At 36.6% G+C, this 25,080-nt stretch overlaps 1 protein-coding gene across 1 annotated transcript in view; it reads right to left on the bottom strand.

The window, feature by feature from the left end:
* Positions 1-25,080, bottom strand: part of MAGE (necdin, MAGE family member) — a 207,129-nt gene that overhangs the window by 100,823 nt on the left and 81,226 nt on the right. The window contains exons 6-7 of the mRNA XM_090390466.1: positions 17,342-17,439; positions 9,457-9,539 (exon numbers count right to left, since the gene is read on the bottom strand). Coding sequence (XP_090246592.1) covers positions 9,457-9,539; positions 17,342-17,439 — 181 coding nt within the window. The remainder of the gene's footprint in view (positions 1-9,456; positions 9,540-17,341; positions 17,440-25,080) is intronic.

Below are 25,080 nucleotides of genomic sequence, written 5' to 3'. Positions count from 1 at the left end.
TTTAATATAAAGTATGCTGTTTGAAAGTCTAACTAAGTGCAAAAGAATATATTAGAAACCAAGTTGAGTGATTGAGAAAGACTAAGAATTACCTTTCATAAATGAATCTTGTGATTTCATGTGAAATGTATAATTATTTGATCAGAAATTAAACTTGTTATTGTTGATAAAAATAGTTGTCTGATTCAATCTTTTTTGCAATGCACTGATTCAAAAAAAAAAAAAACTATTTCAGACCTGATAGCAGAACCCCATTGATTAGAAGTGATTTATGAGTAAAATTTGCCATAACTGCAAACCTTGGCTAAAATAGGATATAAGTAATTAATTGATCTACTAGAGTATAAAACTTTCTTTTGCCTATAGGGGAATTTCAGAGGCGCAGTCTTCAATCAAATAAATATCGGGAGATCCCAGGCAAGAAAAATTATACTTAAGGTAGAACAATAAAGAAGGGAAATAATAGAAAGCGAATGTTAAGTTAAAGAAACATATATAAGCTAAGATATATAGGCAACAGCCCTCCCATATTGTTACAATTATGCAGGTCACATATTATTACAATCCCAATATAATATTTGCAACTCCTCTCTGCACCATTCACTTTTTTTTATTCTCTTGGAACCCACGCAACCAAATCTGAGCACAGTAGTCCAGGTGTGGTCTTATCAAGGCCTTGTTTCAACATCACAATTATCCTCTGAGTTGTATTTGCAATTTTTGCTATGTGACCTTTGAACTTAAAATGCTTACCCACCATTATGCCAAGATTCCTAGCCTCATAAGTTTCTTGTAGCATAACCCCCCCCCCCCCACTAAGATAATATGCCATTGGAAATCTCATCATGCCAAAGAGCATAACTTTACACTTACTACCATTAAACTGATAGCAATTTTCATTTGCCCAAATTTTCAGGCTATTCAAAGCATTCTGTAAGTGCTAGATATCAGAAACATTCTTGATTGCCTAGCCTATCATCACATCATCAGCAAACAATTGAACATCTCCTATAAAACCTTTCTTAATGCCATTAATGTATAGATTGAATAAGAATGGTCCAAGGACTGAACCTCAGGATACATCACTGGTCACCCTAACTCTGGACAGATACACACCCACTGTATACCAGTTTTTGATACCTGTCTGTCAACCATCCACTTATCCAAGCCAAGAGTTCACATATTCCAAACTCGTATTTTCTAGTTTATGCAGCAACCTTTCATGTGGTATCCTGTGGAATGCCTTAGCACCAACCAATAGTGACACAGTGTATCCATTCCTTTTATCCAACTCAGCCATATGATTGTTATAAAATATGAGTAAATTTGCTAAAACATAACCTTCCTTTAGTAAACCCATACTGTCCCTTGCAGAATATAGCTTGTATGCCTAGCCATTTCAGTATGCGAGTTCTTACCAACTGCTTTAAAATCTTCACCACCACACCAAAGATACTGATAGGTTGGTAGTTAGACAACGGTTTTTTTGCACCATCCTTGTGCAATGGAACAATCATACATTACTTCCATTCCTGTGATATCTTTCCTGAACTGAGACTCAAGTTACACAAACATGTCAAAGGCCTAGCCAATTTTGCTGAACATGCCTTTAGCATACATCCTGATATTTCATCTGTTCCTATTGCTGAATTCTTATCCAGATTATGCAACAGCACTTCAATCTCATTATCATTCACCTCTAACTGTTCATCCAATGTAGTAGTAGCATTGTGCATCATGTTACATATACCTGGTTGATATAACTTAGCCAAACAAACACTTATTAATTGAACAATGCCATTAGCTTCTGATACTAGAGTACCATCTCCATCCAGTGAATTTATTCTACCACATTCAATCTTTCTTTTACTTGTGTCATAACAATACATTTTTTTGATTGCTTTTACCCTGAATGTCAATTTCTTTTCATACTCCAATTTAACTTTCCACATAATACTCGGTACTTTTAACTATTTTCATTACAAATCTACTACAAGGCCTTGTAGCAAATGAGACTTGCACTAGATGAGTAATCATCTGAATAAAGCAAAAACTAAGTTTGATATCCAGATATATGATTAATGCCACTTTCTTTCAAAACATGATACACACATGCACATGATAAATAACAGTGGAGAAAGTGTGCACCCTTGTCTTACACCCAATTTTACAAACTGTGTGCCTGCATTTCCTTCAATCCTAAATGCTAACTTACAACTTAAATATATATTACATATTGCTCTGTATAATGTCCCATTTACCCTATAGCATTTTGAAAATTTTTTCTCTGGGCACCTTGTCACATGTCTTTTCAAGATCTCATCATCATCAAATTCCTGCCATGTACCCTCAAGGGGTGTACAGGATATGACAGTACTACATGAAAAAATTACATCATTACTAACTTCCTATCTACAATTTTCCTCCAAATCAGTCTGTTACTTGTCAAGACTCCAAAATTATCAGATCTTATATTTCTATCGTCTAAGGCACTTTGTACTGTATCGGTCCACCTATATCTTGGTTTTCCTCTGGGTCGTTTTCCTGCCAACCTGGCAGAGAACACTTGTTTTGCTAATCTTTCCTCTCCCATTCTATTTAAGTGACCATACCACCTGAGATTAGCTCTGCTAATGCATTCCTGGATGCTGACAATGTCAAATTCTTTCCTAATATCCTCATTTTTAATATGATATTGCCATTGATGCCATCTGTTCACGCCTCTAATCTATCTCAGGACTCTCATATCTGTGGTCTCTAGTCTTTGGTGAAGTGCTTTACTTCTGACCCAGCTCTCAGATCCATAAGTTAAAACTGGTTTGAACACTGTCTTGTATACAGCTAATTTAGTGTTACGACTAATTTCTCTCTTATTCCATATGAATTTATTCAATTGACTTCCCACCATACCAGCTTTGTTGATTCTGTTGTCTATTTCTATATTTAATTTACCATCTTCAGTAAAAATTATGCCAAAGTAGTTGAAATGTTTTACTTGTTCCACAGGTTCTCCATTCACAACACAGTTGACATTTTCAATGATTCTGCCTATTTTCATTGTCTTTGTCTTTTTATTGCTGACCTTCATACCATATCTAATACAACAGCTATTCAATTTAGTCAGAGAATCTTGCAGACTTGTAGCGGATTTATTTAGAAGTATAACATCATCTGCATAAAGCAAAGAGCTGACATTAACATCTCCAATTTTGATATCAGGTTTAATACCACTTTCCTTCATAATGTGAACCATATAGATAATGAATAACAGAGGGGATAATGTACATCCATATCTCACACCAGATTTAACATTAAACCATCTTCCTGTACTTCCTTCAATTCTAACTGCTGAGTTACAACTCAAATAAAGACTAAATATTGCTTGATATAATGCCCCATTGACACCATATAACTGCAGCATAATGAATAGCTTCTCTCTTGGCACCTTTTCATATGCCTTTTCGAAATCGACAAAACTTAAATACAGATCTTTGTTATATTCCCATGCTTTCTCGACTATTTGTCGTAAAGTGAAGATCTGATCCTGATAGCCTCTGTTTGGCCTGAATCCAGCTTTTTCTTCACCAAGCTTTTCTTCCACAATTCTTCTCAACCGTTTCTCAAGTATACTTGCATAGATCTTGCGAGGAACACTCAGTAGGGAAATACCTCTGTAATTCTCACATTCAGTTTTATTTCCTTTTTTATATATGAGTACTATGAGAGCTCTACTCCCATCATCAGGAATTCGTCCCTCTATCCAGGCTTTCTGAACTATGCAGTGCAGCCACTGTAAGACTTTTATACCACCATACTTCAGCATTTCTGGCCGAATATCATCTACTCCTGCTGCCTTTCCACATTTCAAGCCTTTGACGGCTTTTTCTACTTCGAGTATGGATATGGATTCCTGACTGCATGGTTGGTCAGTGTTTTTTACCACTGTGCTGTCATCACTGCTTGTTTCATTTAGCAGTTTTTCAAAGTAATTTTCTCCATACTTTAAGGATATCTTTTTCTTCCGTTTTTATGTCACTTTGTCATTTCTAACTCCTTTTACAGCACTCTTTCCTCCATTCCTAAGCTTCTTCAACAACCTCCAGAATATTTTGCCACCTTCTTGATATTTATTTTCTATATTCTTGCCAAAGTCCTCCCATGACTTTTGTTTAACTTTCTTACATTTGTCTCTGTATTTTGTAAGAGTAAAAGCTGACTTATTTGCCAGGAACTTTTGATATGCTTTCTTCTTTTCCTTCACTGCCTCTTTAACTTCCTGTGTCCACCAGGGAGTTCTGATTTTTTTATCCTTGCACACAACCTCACCACATGCCTCTCTGGCAGAATCAATCAATGTTTTCTTCAGAGTTTGCCACTGAATCTCCAAGGTTTGATTCCTGTTCTCAAACTCTTTCGTTTTTTCTTCAATAATCTTTGTGTATTTTAGTCTACAGTTCACATCTGAGAGCTGCTCAACTTTTATTCGCTTTAAAACTTTCTTACATGTTATTCTTTTCAATATGAAATTCAATTTTATCCTGCTCAAGAATAAATAGGGATCACTTCCAATTTCAAATCCTCTGTAAACTCTGGTGTCCTGCACCAAGGAGAAAACATCACTATCAACAATAGCATATTCAATGAGACTTTTCTTATTCCTAGCCTCTCCTCTCCATGTGAATTTGTGTACATTTTTATGTTGGAACATGGTGTTAGTAATAACCAGTCCATGTCCTAAGCAGAAATCCAACAGATATTTGCCATTATTATTAGCTTTGCTCTTTTCTGCAAATTTTCTCAAAATATTTTTGTATGTCTCACAATCATTTCCTACTCTGCTATTTAGATCCCCAACAAGGACCAACTTTTCCTTTTTCATTGTGTCAGTTGCTTTTTCTAAAGCCTCAAAAAATTCCTCCACTTCTACCTTAGTAGAACCTTCTGTGGGACCATAGGCACAAATAAGTCTCATTGTCCAGTTCCCCATTCTCATATTTGCCCACATTACTCTACTTGAGACTGACTGCCATTCAAGAAGATTAGCCTCATATTTTGTGTTGAATACTATGGCTACTCCTTCTTTTCCTTGATTGTCATTGCCTGAATATAACATTTTGTATTTATGGCTCAGAAAGATCTCACCAGTTTTGGTCTTTTTTGTTTCAGTCACTCCTATTATGTCGATCTGGTACTTATCTAATTCCTCAGCTAGCTCCATTTCTTTGTCATTCAGGTTTCTTACGTTGATAGTACCGATCTTTAACTCTGGTGATGTTGAGTTGGGGTTTGTTTTCAGATTTGTTCCAGTAGCTGAGTTTTCGCTGTTCACCCTGGTCCCCTGGTGAAAACAACGGGGGCCTTGTTTAACCGGGCGACACCCCAGCCGGCATGAAATTTTGTCATGTTGTACCATCATTTTTTATTTTGGTTTAACCAAATAAGAATACAATTTGGCCGGCTAAATCCCAAATTGCCAGCCCATCCTCGTTCGTTCAGTATCAAAGTAGATACCCAACAGAGTGCACCACGAGAAGGTGAGGATTGGACATTAGGTCAGAAGTCCTGGTCGGTTCTCCGCATTCCTTTAAAGGCTATGTGGAGGTCTCCTCTCAGTTATACAGCTTTGACCCTTAAGCACCCCCAAGATCTATAAAACTTTTCAAGATCTATAAAACTTAAATAGAGATCATTGTTATATTCCAATGATTTCTCAACTATTTGTGTTTTAAGTGAAAATCTGATCCTGACCTCTATTTTGCCTGAACCCAACGTGTTCTCCAAGTTTATCTTCCACAAGTATTCTTAGCCTTTTCTCCAGTATGCTTGCATAAATCTTAGCTGGAACACTTAGTACTGAAATTTGTCTGTAATTCTTACATTCAGTGTTATTCCCTTTTTTAAAGATGAAAACTATGAAAGCTCTACTTCAATCATCCAGAATTTGACCTTTTGACCAAGCCCTCAATAACCAACTGTAAAACTTTTATACTTCCACATTTAAGCATTTCTAGTTAAATATCATCCAGTCCAGCCACTTTTCCACATTTCAGGCTTCTGACAGCTTTTTTCACCGAAAGTATAATGTGTATTTCCGTTTGCATTTCCGCTGTGGATTTTCTACTACTGTTCTGTCATTGGTTGTTTAATTTAACAATCTTTAAAAGGTAATTACTCCCACATCCAGTATATTCCTATATTCAGTTTTTATGTCACTTTTTTTCCATCTTTGATTCCCTTTACAGCACTTCTAAGCTTTTTCAATAGCCTCCAAAACCTTTTTTCCGCCTTCCTGATATTTACCTTCTATATATTCTTACTGAGTCTTTCTGTGACTTATTTTTCGATAGCCTCCAAAATATTTTGCTATCTTGCTAATATTTATCTTCTATATTCTTACTAAAGTGATTCCTAACTTTTTTCTTAGCCATTATTACATAGCTTAGCTCTCTTACATTTTTCACGGTACTCTTATTAAGGCATCTGCTAACTTATTCACTTGAAGCTTTCGGTATGCTTTCTTCTTTTCCAGGACTGTAACTTATGCCCACCTTTGCAGACAACATTACCATGTGCCTCCCTAGGTGAATTAATGTTTTCCTCAGAGTTTGTCGATGAAACTCCAAGACTTGACTCTTGTTTTCAAACTGTTTCATTTTTTTGTGAATAATGTTTTCATAACTGAGTCTACAGTATACATGTATAAGCTGCTCAACTTTAATTCTTTTTAAAATAAAATTTGGTTGGGAGTCAACTGAATAAATGTATATGGAATAAAAGAGTAGTAAATTAGTCAAAACACTAAACTGGCCGTATACAACATAGTGTTCAAATCTATTTTAACTTATGTATTAGTTAATTAGTTAACAGTTAATTAGAAATTAAACAGCTGATCAGAGACTAAAAATCACAGATACAAAAGTTCAGAGAAAAATTAGGGAGGGTGATCAGGTGGCAGACTCACACTGAAAATGAAGACATTAAGAAGGAACTTGATATTATTAGCATTCAAGAATGTGTGAGTAGAGCTAATCTCGGGTGGTATAGTCAATTAAACAGAATGGAAGAGAAAAGGTTAGCAAAACATGTTAATGTCAAGATGGCAGGAAACAAGACCCAGAGGAAGACCAAGTTCTACGTGGATTGATGCAGTTAGAAGTGCCTTAGGAGAACTGAAAAATAAATCTGACAATAATGGAGATGTGACAGATAAGACTAGTTTGGAGAGAAATTTTCAATAGGAAGTTAGTAATAAAGTAAACTTTATCGACTTTACTTATGCATAAGCATACATACCATTGTGATGATGATGCTTGTGGAGAAAATAGCTTCTGACATTTTGTTTAAAAGCTGCAAGCAGGGAGTCAGTTGGTTCTCTCAGTGAAGGTGTCGTACTCGACTTGTGTGTCGAAGATAAAAGCTATACATCAGTGCTGTCACAGTGATAAAGAGACAGTTGCAGACTGGGTGGTTTCTAGACTGTAAAATGGAAGATTCAAGTATTCTTCTGAATGCAGCTGCCTTCAGGATAAAGCTGCAGCTCTATCCTGATAGAGCTGCAGCTTTATCCTTTATCCTGATAGAGCTGCAGATCAGTCTGCTGTTCATGGGACATTCCAGATACATGTGATGATCAAGTTCTGTTGTAGAAGAGGCTTTGATAATTTAGAATGAAATTTGTATAGTACATTAGGAGATGGGGAGGACATTGTGCCATATTCTCTGTTGTATGTCAGTGTCAGGTTTAATGGCTCTACTTCAGTAAGGCAGATCCCACTTAATAGGAATTTGTTGAGATGATGAAGGATTTTTTAACGAAGTTGCTTGCTGTGTCCTTTGGATTAGAAAAGCATACATCTTTATTGTGTTGTTGGATGAGTTGAGCACCACCACTGTACAGTATGGAGAAAAAAAAAAAAGACAGTATTGAATAACTACAACGATATGTTATGGAGTAAACATAAACAGGTTTATTATAGTCTCAAAATGGGCACCTTGTCTTTCAAGTCAGATTTCATAATGCATGTGAAGGTTCTCTGTCATCTTGGATGAACAAGGGTTGGGATATCTGCTGGACATATTGTGTAATTTTATTCATTAGTTCATCAAAAGTTGAAGGTAGGTCATGATGGAATACCCATTCTTTCAACATAACCCAAATGAAGGCATCAAGTGATATGAGATCAGGAGAACATGAAGCTCATGGGAATTCTGTGAATCTCGAAATGACCATCCTGGGAGACGTGTTCTGATAAATAGGGTCTAGAACCCTGTGACGTGTGAAAGGTTGCTCCATCCTGTTGGAATACCTGTACACAAAATGGAATGTTTTTTACATGAAGAGGAGGGAAAAGATTTTGTGAAGAGGCTTCTCAAGAAACCTGTAGATTCGTCTATTCACATAACTGCTTAGATGGAAATGCATTTCGCCCAAGAACCAGACATTATGGAGGAAGGATGGATCTTCATAGATACTGGCCAGCACGTGTGCACAGTATTCCTACCACAGCATAATCAGTTGTTGTTGAACACTGACCCACCTGAATGATACGAAAAGGCACTCAATGATTCTCCGTAGTGACTGCCTCAGTATCCCAAGTTTTACCACTATTCGCCATTTTAGAGACTTGCTCCACCACATACTCGTGATTCTCAATGGTCTCCCCCAAACTTATACACTTGCTTCAGCACACACTTAATTCTTATTTGTGTTAACAGTTCATGGTCTCCTTGAATGTGCCCTTGGCATTGCAGCAGAACACTCCTGGTACGTCAAAACCTCTCGATTAAGGCAACGATGACACTACTGTTTGGAGTGCACTTATGGAAATGATAAACAAACTGTTCACAAACATGTTGTAGGCCTGAACCATTTGCTCTACCAGCTCTGTATAAATGAAAATAATGCTCAACAATAAAGTCTTTGCTTCAACCCCATTGCTATAGCTAATATAATGACGTAAACTCTATACATGCTCTTTATTAATGTTCATGCAGTAGAATAGTATATCTCATACCGGGGGGGGGGGGGGGGGCGAAGTTCAGTACTGTTTTGTGCCAACTGTATTACTGGTTTGCAAGAGATATTGTATATGTTAAGTATTCTATTGTTGGTTCTTGAAGGTTGGTTGTCTGTTGGTTCAAGAACATAAAGTAAAATAATTATTCTAACATGTGTGTTGTGTCTCCATAAATTCTTCACTATGAATACTGACCACCATGTAACCTTAAAAGATAAAAGTGTGTATGTGTGTATACATATACATGCACACCATTCACCAATATAAAATCCAATTCTTGCTGGAAAACTGGTCTACGACTCATTAAAAAAAAAAAAAAAGATGCCTATAGAAACAAATATATATATATATATTTGTTTCTATAGGCTATAGGTTATATATATATATAAAATCAGTATTTTCAAAAACCTATCAATCAAAAAGAGCTTGAATGGCTTACCTTCACGTATGGGTGTCTGCTCCATAAAAATTATTGTTAAAATGACCATTAATAAACCAATTTCTGCATACTGATTATCTGAACTGGAAAAAAAGTATACAACGAATGATCAACTATAAGCTGAAAAATACATTTTATCTGAAAACATAATTTTAGTGTTACTAAAATTATGTTCATGAAATATGTGTAGTTCCCTTGTTATGAAACTGTTTCATAAAAAATTAAATCACTTATTTAGATCAATAGGAGAGAGAGAATGCACAAAGCAATAAATGTATTTCACATAGAGATCTACAAATAGCTGGCATCAGATTTTTTTGTTAAGGCCTCATTAATTTTCTTAAATATTCATTACAAGCAATTTTATTTGTAAAATGCTGATCTGTTAAGCATACACGATTCTTCTATTTACCTTGGAAAGAAGAGTATATTTCTTAAAGAAAGGCTTATGTGATGGCAGTACATGCTAGTTTATTTCAACAGTTTCGATTACAACAAAGAATGATAAGAAAATAATTAATGTTTATTAACTCATTAGCTGATAGTTTGTGAAAAGTTACTACTACTCACATGGAACCCTCAAAAATAAATGCAACTATCAATGCTCTACGCAAGGAACTTTGTGATATTTTAAACTCAGAACTGTGGGCTATCCTTGTCAGTATCTCCGACGCAATGGCAGATAAAAAAATTACTAAAGTCAAAAACCAGCACCAGAAAAAATTTAAAATCCTTCGACAATGTAGTGCTTCAAAATGACTGCAATTACTACAAGATCACGTCATTGTCAATTTATCATAGGAAACCTTAGCGGATGAAGCTGTTAGCATGTTAAGTCGAGGACATAACTTTGCCGTTACTCCAAGGCAAGTTCCAAAAGCCAAAATAATTGCTTCCATTTAACAGGGAATAAATGGCCTGCCTCCAGTGATAACCAATAACATTCATTTGGATGTGGCCAACATCTTAATCCAATCCAAACCTCCCAAGCACAATATGCCAAAAAAAGGAAATCAGTGCTTTAGAGCTATACTGTAATAACAATATTGTTATAACTAAAGCAGACAAAAGGTAATGTAACTGTGGTGATGAATTTAGCTGAATATGAAAGCAAAATGAATACTTTCACAAGATCAGTCAACATCAGATCATATATCATTATTATACAGGCACTTCCATGGAGTCAGAAGCCTCATCACGGAGACCTGATCTATCCACACAATCTATCGTACTTCTCCTTGAACCCATTAACAAAAAAAGCACTCACAACTGATTCTGGCAACCCATTTCACTCATTTACCACTCTCCAAGCAAAAAATCTAGTCCTCACACCCCTACTGACCACATCTGTATTCAACTTCTAGGGATGACCCCTTGTTATGGTCCCTCTAGCCAAGTGCTGAAAAATTCCTGCTGCAACAATCCAATAAAATCCTTTAAGAAATTATCTATCATATCCCTCTTTTACTTCTATCAACCAACTTCTGCAATCCACACTACTTTAACCTATCCTCATAGGGAACATTCCACAGGCCACTCACCATCTTGGTCACTGACCTCTGAATCCTCTCCACAGCTTCCTCATCCCCAAAAAACCCTGTGGGACCAGAATTGAACACAGTAATATCCAGATATGGGCATATCATGCCCTGATAAAGAGGAATGACAACTTCCTTATCTTTACTTGTTAATGAGTTCAACAGCCAAGTAATCTTATGGGCTACCTTAGCAACATGTCTTAAACTTTAGCTCTGTTTACAACCACCCCTAAATCTCTAGCTTCATCTATATCCTGGAGTACAGTGCCATCAATGTGATACACAGCTTATAATCTATTTATACCAAAATGTATAATTCACATTTTTCAATATTAAACTGACAATCATTAACTTTTGCACATACACTGACAGCCTATTTAAATCTTCCTGCAAGTTCTCCACATTACCTTGATTAATTATTACTCCACCTAATTTCGCATCATCAGCTTCCGAGTTTAAACGCGGCCATACCAGCCTTGAAGATGATCCATGTGAAGGACGTCCAAAAAGTGTAAGAACACCAGAAATCATTGATCAGTGAGCAATGTGGTATTGGATGACTGGTTAGTCAGAGTGTGTGAAATTGCTGAGACTATAGGCATTTCAAAAGAACGTGTAGAATATATTTTGAATGAAGAATTGCAAATGAAAAAGCTTTCTTCAAGATGGGTGCCATGTTTGCTCACAGCAGTCAAAAATACACTCGGATGAAAATCTCTGAATAGTGCTTGGAGCGTTTTAACAAGAATAAAACTGATTTTGTGCATCAATTTATTACTATGGATGAAACTTGGATTCACCATTACACACCAGAATCCAAACAGCAGTCAAAACAGTGGACAGAAGCCAGTTGTTCAGTGCCAAAGAAGACAAGGTCATGGCATCAGTGTTTTGGGATGCTAAAGGCATTTTGTTTATTAATTATCTTAAAAAGGGTAAAGCAATAACTGGGGAATATTATTCCAATCTTAACCAGACTAGACGAAACCGGGGGATTTTCTCACGAAAATCCCCCGGTTTGCAGAAGAAAAAAAAATCATCTTTCATCAGGACAATGCACCTATCCACAAAAGGTGTTTTGGCAATAAGAAAATTAAGGAATCTGCACTATGAATTGTTGGAACATCCACCCTATTCCCCAGATTTGGCTCCATCTGACTATCTCTTCCCAAAACTAAAAATCTTCCTCGCTGGTCAGCATTGTCCTTAGAATCAAAAGTTGATTGCAGCTGTAGAGGGGTATTTTGAGATGTATATGAAGGGTATCTTACTGATATCCACTACAGGGACTTGATAATGGTGCTGGAGCATCACTGGAATAAATGTATTAGTCTCAAAGGAGATTATGTTGAAAAATAAAAATAATTTTGAAATTATATTGTTTTTTCATTGTTAGGCCAAGAACTTTTCAGATCACCCACGTACTTGCCACATAACGAAAAAACTATTTGAGATTTCCTTTGGCTTGCTCGGCTAAATTCTTCTCAATCTTATTTTGCCTTCCTTACTATGCTGGTCACCTTTCTTGCCTGGGCCTTGTACTGTTGAGTTTGCTGGTCACCTTTCTGTTTAAATACCCTCCACAGCATTTTCTTCTTCTGCAGTTCATGCTTAATGATATTACTCATAGGGCTAAAAACGGCCTCACCTACTCCCTACACAGGAATAAAAGGAGTCAGCTGATTTTTTTTTTTTCCCCCATCCATCTAACTCCTGCCCGATTAACTCCTTACCCTAGGTATACAATTTAATACTGCTTCCTCTAAAAGACCCTTAACTATATCCCATGCACTACATCCTTACCCTGCAGTGTTTTATGCCATGGTACAGATTTAAGCTTTTTCCTAAGCATGTCATAATCACCTGCCTTGTAGTTCCACAAATACCCCTTTGTTCATGATCCTATTCTCAAAAGATAAACTTTGCAAATTATTGAAAAGTCACTTCCTGGTTAAAAGAAATAATAGTTAACAAACTCAAGCCTTTTCATGTTAAGACATCCAGAATATATGAAAAAAAAAAGTGTTCATATTTAACATGCGTAGACATCGTATGGTCACTGCCATACCTCACATGGTTTTGCCAATGATGTCTTCTGCTAGTGGCAGGGCCGCAGATTCCCTTTCCACATAATGTTTGTAGGACAATCACAAACATCCATGTCCACGGCAGGATTCAAACCCGCAGCCTCTTGGCTGGAGAGCAGACACGCTAACCACTTGGCCAACCAGGCTAGCCAGAATATATAGAACACCTAAAATTCACAAACAGTCCCACAGACAAAAGTATATTAGAAAAAGTACCACCTAAAAGTATATTAGAAAAACATATCTTAAAAAGGATAGCTATGCTACATTGATGTGTTTGTTATTTGGCCACATGGTCCAGGCATATTGGATACATTCTTAGTGCATTAAAATCCACTTCACAATGGAACAGGAAGCTAATGAGACCTGCCCTTCCTAAATACACTAATCATGTGGCTTCCTGATGGTTCATTATCTTTTCTGTTTATAGAAAAGCCACATACAGGGAGATATATGCATAAACATTTATACCATCATCCAGCGCAACAGTATGGTATTCTAAAAACACTAATTCACAGAGCTAGAGCTATCTGTTCTAATGACAATGCTCTTACCACTAACCCACTCGCTTACATCACACTTTCTTAGCCGATTGTTATGAAATTGTGAATTAGTACCTATAATTTACCTCTATTTAATGCTTAGCAATGTAACATCATGCAGCTCATTCTACTTTTGAAATCAATTGTTTGTATTCCACCTTGTAAAAACTGTTCCTATCAAGCCACTGAGGATAGTCTGTTAGTTTCAGACTGAAATATTTGGCAAACATTAAAATATTCTTGTGTTAACGTGTTTATAATTCTTAATTTAATGTCACAAGTATCTCTCAAGAACTAATTAACATCTAACCCATTAACTCTTCGTCCCAACAAAAGAAAAATGGCTGAAAAGATGGATAAAAGGCAACTTTCACAGTTAGCCGAGTTTATAAATTTGTGTAAGAAGAATCCTTCTGTACTTCATATTTCTCATATTCTAAATTATCATTTTTTAAGGAATATCTTTCCAGGTAAGTGGATCCCTCATGAATGCTAGTATTAGGCATATTATTTTTAAAAAAATATAATATTGGTATGAGACCTAACACGGAGTCAGGGGGAAACTAAATTATGATGAGAGGAATGATGAGAATGTTTGTGTAAGAGTGATAGTTATGTCACTGTGTTAATGATGAGAATGGGTATTATCATGGGAATAAGTACCAGGAGAGACCAATTTTGTGCTCGTCAGGTTTGGACTTACATGCATGTTAGCTTCATTTTTCATTTAAAAACAATATAGAAAGAAAAATGGTGAATTTAGATATTTTACAGCCAGCACAAGGAATATGCTGATTTATCCTCTATTTTTTTCTCTTTTTTAAATCTTATCCATGTAATCTAATGACATTAGTATGGCGGATATAATTTGGAAACTGTTCTAGTGACTTAACATGAAACTTCTTTAAATCCCACTTTGGCACTCTAATAAGCTAGGCTGCTAATTATCCTCAAGGATGTACAGAATACTATTTTTAGTACTATGTAATTAATCAAGTTTACACTATTACTAGCTTCTTATCAACAATTTTCCTTCAAGTAATTTATTCTCTTATTTCTTAAGACTTCAATATTGTCAGCTCTTATATTTGACTTCTAAGGAAGTATTTCTTAAAATCCTAGCTCAAACACCTTTTTGCTAATTGTCCTAGGGAGCAGAGAAGGCTATACTTGGTGACAGGCTTTTGCCTGTCATTGGGTGGAACCACCGCTGAGTTTCCTGTTCTGGAGTGATTCAGGTCAGGAGTAATGAGTTTAATAATGATCCTTTAGGTTCACTCACTGAGATTTAGAGTGATCTTGTAGATCACTCAAGAGTTTTTGGAGAGGTATCCTTGCACTTAAACATACCTCAATAATACTGTTTAAACTTCTTTGTATTTTCACTTCTAGCAACTCTGCTTCGTCTTTTTTTTTGACTAAAACTTTGTGAAATGTCATAAATGGTCGACTGCCATAACTATTGACTACCGCCATTTGTTTATTTCTAATATATCTTATGTTCTCGCACTCTATGGTTAAACAAATTTATTTGTTTTTCTGACTGCACCAGTTAGACCATGCATTGAGTGTGAGATAAGTTTTTCAAACTAAAGACAAAGCAGAAATTGTTTTTACTCTTCCCCACTTGTGTTAATCTTTACCTTTAATTATTGATTACTTAAACATAATCTAATGTAGCTTTGAAATTTTCCAGATAGTGCATTGACAGAATCAGTCCAATGTGTTGTTCACATTGGACACAAACTATTTAATTAAATCAAAAGGATTATTTACGCAGTCTGATCTGATCCACATTAATACACACACACACACACACACACACACACACACACACACACACACACACACACACACACACAAATTGCATTACAATTCTTTATTCATGTAAATGTAAATTCATGTAAATTCCCTTGAAGTAAGTCACAATCTAAATTATCCTTCTAGTCATACATACACAAACTGAAAGAAAGCATATCTTGAATAAGCTTAATTCAGTATTAATTTATAGTATCTAGTACAGTAATCTTCTTACTTTTACAATAATTACTTATACACAATTGAGATTAAGACACACCCTGAGTGAGCTTATATCGATATTAACTCACACAATCTTATTGTACCTATACACAGATACACCTGATGTACATTCTTGCTCGAAAATATCACATAGATAAGTACTTAAAATTCTTGTTCAGCACTGCCTTTTACATGAATCTTTTGTCCACACAAAAGTGCTTCTTTTTGTCTTTCTTTCCTTCTGGCTTGTTTTCCTTTGACCTCCCATCCAAATTTCTTCTTTGTTTGAGTCATTGATTCCCTTCAGGACCCTTAACATGGCAGCAATGTGCAGCAATGAGATGTCCTGACGATTGACACAATACTTCTTATGGTAACGGACCCAGGTAAGAGAAGATTGAGAAACCTAAGACAAAATCCTTCTTGATGATTCAGCTTATAAAGGCCTTGACTTCCATTATACATCTCTCGAAATTTCATATGTGGTCGTGTATTGACATATAGACATCTTTACTATAGAGTTGCCAAAAGGTGTCACACCTTATTATTCTTCCAATCTTTCTCTAATCCAGAGTAATTTAATAATAAGGTGTGACACCTTTTGGCAATTCGTATAGGTAAATATGACTTCTGCGTTGCTTCAACCTTGGTATCACCTCTGGATCTGGCTCTCACTGAAGAGACCTCAAATAAAGGCCAAAACCAGTCTGGGTAGTGACCCTTCCCATAATGCATAGCATTATACATGTCCGCAAGGAGATGTGCTTTGCACATCTCCTTGCGGGTGAAGTTTGTCCACCTTTGCCACATGTTGCCCCAGTCCTGAAGATACTTCAGGTGCAAACTTTGTTTGCTTAAACTTGGATTAAGGATTAAACTAAATATATAATTTATGATCTGTACTAAGTTTCGTAGATCTGGAAAAGCATACGACAAGGTGCCCAGAGAAAATCTTTTCAAAACACAATTATATGAGGTGAATGGAACATTATACAGAGCAGTACATAGTCTATATTTAAATTATCAATTAGCAGTTGGAATTGAAGGAAATAGGAGAATGGTCTGATGTAAAATCAGGGATAGGACAAGGATACACATTATCTCCACTCTTATTCATCACTTATATGGATCACATTATGAAAGAAAGTGGCATGAAGCCTGATATTAGAATCGGAGATGTCAAACTTAGCTCTTTGCTTTATGCAGATGATGTTGTACTCCTAAACACATGTGCAAATCCTCAGAATTCACTAAATAAATTGAATAACAGCTGCAACAAATTTGGCATGAAAATCAGCAATGAAAAAACCAAAACTGTGAAAATAGGCAGGGGCATAGAAAACTTCAGCAGCATTCTGAATGGAGATCCTATAGGACAAGTAAAATATTTATAAATTTTTTTAATATTGGAGTCTTGACAAGCAACAGACTGATCTGGAGGAAAATTGTAGATAGGAAGTTAGTAATGATGTAAATTTTTCATGTAGTGCTATCATATCCTGTACACTCCTTGAGGGTACATGGCAGGAATTTGATGATGATGATGGCTATAATTTTTCTCTCTCATTCTCTACATTCCTTAGAGGTAATATCAGAGGTCTAGCTTTGCCCCTTTAGCAAACTTCAGTGTAACATATGTTAAAATAATGATTATACAGCAAAATCACTAATTAAAGGTAAATAAGTCATACAATCTTACCAAAGTGGAATTGGTGAATTAGAAGAATTATCCAAAGTATTGATGAGCATATACTGATATTTCCTGCCTTCGACTTCCACCAAATCGATGCCAAAGACCTATACCAAAAATTGAGATTAATACATAAAGAAGATTTTTGGTAATAATAAATGACAAATTTTAATTCTAGATAGCAAACAAGAAGCAAGCTTCAGGACAATGTAACAGTCTGATAAATGCTATGAATTTAATACAGTAAAACTATAGCCAACAATGTTATGATAAATTCACTCACTCACAACGTATCACTGAGAAGTTCTGACCAAAGTAGATAGTTTGGTATAGTGAATTTCCTTCAAAATAGCATTGTGCTTATGAAGATTTGGTGAGAAATTTTTTGTACTGTGTTTTAATGGTGTTTGCTACAGTGAGAGTTGACAGCTTAGTACTACTTGGGTTTTCATCTTCCCCTATTTGGAGTTAATGATTATACAGGTCCAAAAGCTGAGATTGTTCCTGAATATACAACATTCTGTACTAAATTCTAAGACTGCTAAAACACTCTGGAATTGACATTCTTTCCATTAAAAAAAAGTAAAATTTGGTATAGAGAAATCTTTAATTTCTTTCAGCCAAAGTTCCACAGTTAGGTATAGACAACAATATTTTGTTTCCTAACTTGATGAAGGTTACAGGGCTACCCTAACAGGAGGGATCTTGCTTGGAGAATTGCAGTGCATATGGCCGCCTTCCAGTCAATGTCATCAAATGGAGATACTTTAACATCAGAAACCCAATCTGTGACATCTGTTACCGATTGGAAACGGTAGAACATGCATTCTACAGCTGCCCTCTTGCCCTGCGTATTTGGAACAGATTATGTAATGTGTTGGGCATTACAAGTCAGTTTTTTTTTTTTTAAAACAATACCCACCACCTGTCAGCAATGGAAAGAGAATTTTGATTTTTATAATTAATGAATTAAAATACCATTTATGGAAGGTTAGAAAGAAACATGGATTTGAAAACAAGCAATATGACATCCAAATGTTTTATAATATTACTATCATCATCAAATTCCTGACATGTATCCTCAAGGGGTGTACAGGATATGATAGCACTACATGAAAAATTTACATCATTACTAACTTCCTATCTACAGTTTCCCTCCAAATCAGTCTGTTACTTGTCAAGACTCCAACATTATCAGATCTTATATTTCTATCATCTAAGGCACTTTGAACCGTATCAATCAATCTATATCTTGGTCTTCCTCTGAGTCGGTTTCCTGCCAACCTAGCAGAGAACACTTGTTTTGCTAATCTTTCCTCGCCCATTCTGTTTAAGTGACCATACCACCTGAGATTAGCTCTGCTAATGCATTCCTGGATGCTGACAATGCCAAGTTCTTTCCAAATATCCTCGTTTTTAATATATTGCCATTGATGCCATCTATTCATGCCTCTAATCTTTCTCAGGACTCTCATTTCTGCAGTCTCTAGTCTTTGGTTAAGTAATTTACTTTTGACCCAGCTCTCAGATCCATAAGTTAAAACTGGTATGAACACAATCTTGTATACAGCTAATTTAATGTTCTGACAAATTTCTCTCTTATTCCATATGAATTTATTCAATTGGCTTCCTACAATACCAGCTTTGTTGATTCTGTTGTCTATTTCCATACTTAATTTACCATCATCATCATCACTTAAAATCGTGCCTAAGTAGCTGAAATGTTTTACTTGTTCCACAGGTTCTCCATTCACAACGCAGCTGACATTTTCAACAATTCTGCCTATTTTCATTGTCTTTTTCTTTTTATTGCTGCCCTTCATACCATATCTATTACAACAGTTATTCAATTTAGTCAGGAATCTTGCAGACTTGTAGCAGATTTATTTAGAAGTATAACATCGTCTGCATAAAGCAAAGAGCTGACATTAACATCTCCAATTTTGATATCAGGTTTAATACCACTTTCCTTCATAATATGATCCATATAGATAATGAATAACAGAGGGGATAATGTACATCCTTTTCTCACACCAGATTTAACATTAAACCATCTTCCTGAACTTCCTTCAATCCTAACTGCTCATTTACAACTCAAATAAAGACAAAGTATTGTCTTTATTTGAGTTGTAATTCTCACATTACATCAACCTTGATGTAATGCCAAATTGACACCATATAACTGTAGTGTATTGAGTACCTTCTCTCTTGGCACCTTGTCATATGCCTTTTCCAGATTGACAAAACTTAAATACAGATCTTTGTTATATTCCCATGGTTTCTCGACTGTTTGTTGTAAAGTGAAGATCTGATCCTGACAGCCTCTATTTGGCCTGAATCCAGCTTGTTCTTCAACAAGCTTTTCTTTCAAAATTCTTCTCAACCGTTTCTCAAGTATACTAGCATAAATCTTACCAGGAACACTCAGTAGGGAAATACCTCCATAATTTTCACATTCAGTTTTATTTTCCTTTTTATGTATGGGTACTATTAGAGCTCTACTACAATCATCGGGAATTCATCCCTCTGTCCACGTCTTCTGAACTATGCAGTGCACCCACTGTAAGACTTTTATAACACCATACTCAAGCATTTCTGGTCGAATATCCTCTACTCCTGCTGCCTTTCCACATTTCAAGCCTTTGATGGCTTTTTTGTACTTCAAGCATGGATATGTATTCCTGACTGTACGCATGTTGGGTGAATTTTACCACTATGCTATCACTGCTTGTTTCATTTAGCAATTTTTTGAAGTAATTACTCCATACTTCAAGGATATCTTTTTCTCCTGTTTTCATGTCACCTTTATCATCTTTAATTCCTTCTACAGCACTCTTTCCTCCATTTCTGAGCTTCTTTAACAACCTCCAAAATATTTTGTCACCTTCTATGACTTCTCTTTAGCTTTTTTTACACAGTATTTAGGTTATTTACATTTGTCTCTGTATTAGCACAAGCTGACTTATTTGCCAGGAATTTTTGATATGCTTTCTTCTTTTCCTTCCTGCCATGGAGTTCTGATTTTTCTATCCTTGCAGACAACCTCACCACATGATTCTCTGGCTGAATCAATCAGGGTTTTCTTCAATGTTTGCTACTGAATCTCCAAGGTTTAGTTCCTGTTCTCAAACTCTTTCATTTTTTTCTTCAATAATCTTTGTGTATTTTAGTCTACAGTTCACATCTGAGAGCTGCTCAACTTTTATTCGCTTTAAAACTTTCTTAAATGCTATTCTTTGCAATATGAAATTCAATTTTATCCTGCTCAAGACTAAATAGTGATCACTTCCAATTTCAAATCCTCTGTACACTCTGGTGTCCTGCACCAGGGAGAAAACATCACTATCAACAATAACATAGTCAATGAAACTTTTATCATTCCTTGCCTTTTCTCTCCATGTGAATTTATGCACATTTTTATGTTGGAACATGGTGTTAGAAATAACTAGTCCATGTCCAGAGCAGAAATCCAACAGGTATTTGCCATTATTATTTGCTTTGCTCTTTTCTCCAAATTTTCCCAAAATATTTTTGCATGTCTGATAATCACTTCCTACTCAGCTATTTAGATCCCCAACTTGGACCAATTTTTCCTTTTTCACTGTGTCAGAAGCTTTCTCGAGAGCCTCAAAAAATTCTTCCATTTCTACCTTAGTAGAACCTTCTGTGGGACCATAGGCACAAATAAGTCTCATTGTACAGTTTCCCATTCTCTACTTGAGACTGCCTGCCATTCAAGAAGATTAGCCTCATATTTTGTGTTGAATACTATGGCTACTCCTTCTTTTCCTTGATTGTCATTGCCTGAATATAACATTTTGTATTTACTGCTCAGAAAGATCTCACCAGTTTTTGTCTTTTTTGTTTCAGTCACCCTTATTATGTCGATCTGGTACATATCTAATTCCTCAGTTTGCTCCATTTCTTTGCCATTCAGGCTTCTTATGTTGATAGTACCAATCTTCAACTCTGGCGATATTGAGTTGGGTTACCAATATTCCCTTAACTGACACTCTATCTCTCTTAGAAAACGTTTTCCCCTCTGACATCTTAGATCTCTTTTCCTTTGCCATCAACTCTGGGTATTTCTCTTGGAATAACAAAATCTACAAGCAGATAGAAGGAACCGCCATGGGTTCCCCCCTCTCACCCCCCCCCTTGCCAATTTCTATATGGAAGATTTCGAAAAACGAGCCATAGACTCAGTCCCACTCAAACCTTCTATCTGGCTAAGATATGTAGATGATGTGTTCTCCATTTGACCTCATGGCCCAGACACGTTACTCCTTCCTCGGTCATCTCAATAGTCTACATCCAAGAATCCAGTTTACTATGGAAAAGGAAAAGAACTATTGTTTACCCTTCCTAGACACCTTAGTCACGCACCTGCCCAATGATACACTTGCCTTCACTGTATACAGAAAACCCACACACACAGGCAGATACATTCACAAACTCTACCACCACCACCCCTCACAACAATATGGCATCATTAAAACCCTTACCAAGAAAGCCCACAATCTTTGTTCCAGTGGAACTGCCCTCACTACTGAGCTTAACCACATACACAGAACTTTCCTCTCCAATGGCTACAGTGAACACAGTATCAAAAAAATAATCAATTCCTCCCCCATTCCCCGTCCCTCTCGTCAACAAGAATTTAAAAATGCCATCACCATACCCTACATCCGAGGCACTTCAGAAAAAATAGCCAAGATACTAAAAAAGTATAACCTACACATAGCATATAAGCCCTACTGCAAACTTGCTACCCTTATCCGTTCTACGAAAGATCAGCTCCCCCCCTCTCTCTCTGCCTGGAGTTTACAAAGTACCCTGTTCCTGTAAGCTTGCGTACTTTGGACAGACAGGCAGATCAGCATCCATCCGCCTGGAGGAACACAAGTCGTACATCGTTAAACACAACTATGGCCATTCAGGCTTGGCTGACCATGTTTTGGACACCACCCACAGAGTATCATGGAAGAAAACCACCATGCTCCACCACAGCAAATTCAAGAAAGAGAGACTTTTCTTAGAAGCAGCAGCAGCTCTCAGAAACCAACCAAATCTTAACAAATATGGTTGCATTAAGCTTCCGAAGATTTGGGAAACACTCATCACCAGAGGTCCCACCTTACATTCCAGGCCACCTACTGCCGCCCTTAGAGGGCGCTCCACCTAGATAGGACTTTAGTGTCACCCACGTGGTTGGGCTTAGTATTGTAAGTTTTTGTGTGCATGTTACATTAATTGTTTTTGTAATCCCTGTAGATGTCCTAGTGACTAGGACGAAATATAGGAGTATTAAATTCTAATTTAATTCTTTCTGAGTGTTGTAAAAAATCCATTAAACCTCCAAAATAATAATACAGCACATATGGTTTGGCATAGATTCCACACAAGGTGTTGGATTGCATCTACAACATACTAAGTGTTTACCAGAGAGTCCTTTAACTGCTCAGATTTCATGGAAGAGGACTTTGCTCCTGGCTCTGTTTTTTTTTTTTTTTTTTAATATGTCTCATACATTCTCAATGGGGTTCAGATCCAAGCTTTGTGGTGGACAGGGAAGATGACAGAAGTTACTGTCATACTTGCTGAAAAACTTGTGCGACAGACAGTAGCACTGTCATCCATGAAATTACATGCTGGATAAAAAACAGCGAAAAGCCGGGCCGTCCAAAAACTGAAAGGAACGAATAACATCCAAAAAGCGCATGATTTCAAAGAAATTCAAAATCGTCCGCAAGATTGATTGAAGATGAATTGGGGATTCCAAAATCAACTGTGCACAACATTTTGACTGAGAGTTTGGGCCTTTGTAAATTGAATTTGCAATTTGTTCCCCACAAGTTGACCGACGAGAAAAAAATGCATTGAATTGAACACTGCAAGGACCTCATTAAAACCGCTCGTAAGGACTCAAACTTCCTTGAAATGATTGTTACTGACGAAAAGTGGTGTTTTGAGTATGAGCTCGAAACAAAGCACCAGTGTGCTGAGTGGAGACCACCAGAAGAGGGGGCATCCGAAAAAAAAGTCACTTGGAGAGTCAAAAGTAAAGACAATGCTGATTTGTTTCCATGATTCCAATGCATTATCCACAAAGAATTCGTTCTGCCTGGCCAAACGGTCAATAGGCAAGTTTTATCTTGAAGTTTCAAGCAATCAATAGCAAGAGTTCGTTGTGAATGGCATGAATATCGTGATACAAGCAGCTGGTAACTTTTGCACGATAATGCACCATATCATTGTTCGAATTGTGAGACAGTTTTTGGGCAAAAACCAAGTGTGTGTGTTGGTTCACTCGCCGTATACGCCTGATTTAGCACCCTGTGACTTTTCTCTTCCCCCAATCGCTTTCCTTCATTTGCCAATGAAAGGAAAGCGATACAACCCTCAACAGTATCCCACGACCCTCAACAGTATCCCAAAAACCAATATAAAAAACTCATTTAATAAATTAATTGACCGTGCCAAATGCTGTATCAAGGCTGAGGGAGAGTATGTTGATTGAAATAAATGATTTGAATAATTATAATTGGCCTGTGTTTTATTTTCTATCAAAAGTTTGGTTTCTTTTTGGTACAGAGGGTGTATTTCACGATTTGAGAAACCAGTGAGCTCTGCTGTTTTCAAAATTGTGGCTCCAGCCAGACAAGCATGCACAATAAGCCCTTATTCGAACTCCAAAAGATCCTTTGTTTTTTCCATTGTGATCGACACTATTGAAGATTAACCAGCAGCATTCTTAAATAATTACCCAGAACGTGTGGTGAAACATGTGACAAAGTATTTTTGCATATATGCTGTGTAAGTGAAATCTATGTGCATGCATAAAGGGTTCTAATTTAGTGGCCGACATGTATACTAATGGGGTGCACTATGAGAGGGTGAGGATTGGACATTATATCAGAAACCAGAGTCAGTTCTTTGTATTCCTTAAAATTCTATATTGCTATTTCCTCCCAGTTACCTAGTTTTATTGACTCTTAAGTGACCCTTTCACTCCTTTCTTTTCAAATGGGATTTCCCAAATTCAGTTAATAAGAAATGAAATCACCATCACACATCAGTAAAGAGGTAGTGTAACCTATGATCTGTCCAAAAAAATAAAAATAAAAAAGTTTATATGTCAACAGAATCAACAGAGACTTCAAATGGACTGATGCTATTAGTGAAGTCATTGTATATGCACGAATTATCACCAGTAATCCTATGACAGCATGTTGCTTGCTGTTCACTAATAATGTTGAAAAAGGGAAGCTAACTGACTGATCCCCCCCCCCCCAAAGTCTGCTATGCTGCCTCACCGTAGCAGGGATGGCCCTGGGCAGATGGGCGAAGCACATCAGGAGTATCACTACTCCTGGTAGGGCCTCCGAAGGCGTGAAGGCCATCCCACTATGCCCAGCTAAATGCTAGCAGGCGAAGACAGAAGAGGAGATTGGTGGCAACTGTCTTAATTTACTGCTCATTAGACATTTGTGGCGAAGGATTTAACACAGCACACCATATCGGTTCGGACGTCGCTCGGTTCAACAAGGTCCATGTTGCCATTTGGTAGCAGTTCCAGGGGTGGCAATGAGAAGTTAGCGACTGGCACTGCCACCACCACTATCACTGACAAAAATAATGAAAAAACTGGATCCAGACTCAGAACCATTTAATGAATGGAATTTGGAATATTAGGACTCTACTACAATCAGGTCAACTCAAATTACTACAGCATGAACTAAAAAGAT

Source organism: Typopeltis vanoorti, chromosome 3 (genome assembly GCF_054136105.1).
Source record: "Typopeltis vanoorti isolate ZY-2024b chromosome 3, IOZ_Tvanoo_1.0, whole genome shotgun sequence".
Lineage (NCBI taxonomy): Eukaryota > Metazoa > Arthropoda > Arachnida > Uropygi > Thelyphonidae > Typopeltis > Typopeltis vanoorti.
The sequence above is the reverse complement of the archived record's forward strand: the minus strand, read 5'-3'. Positions and strand labels throughout refer to the sequence as shown.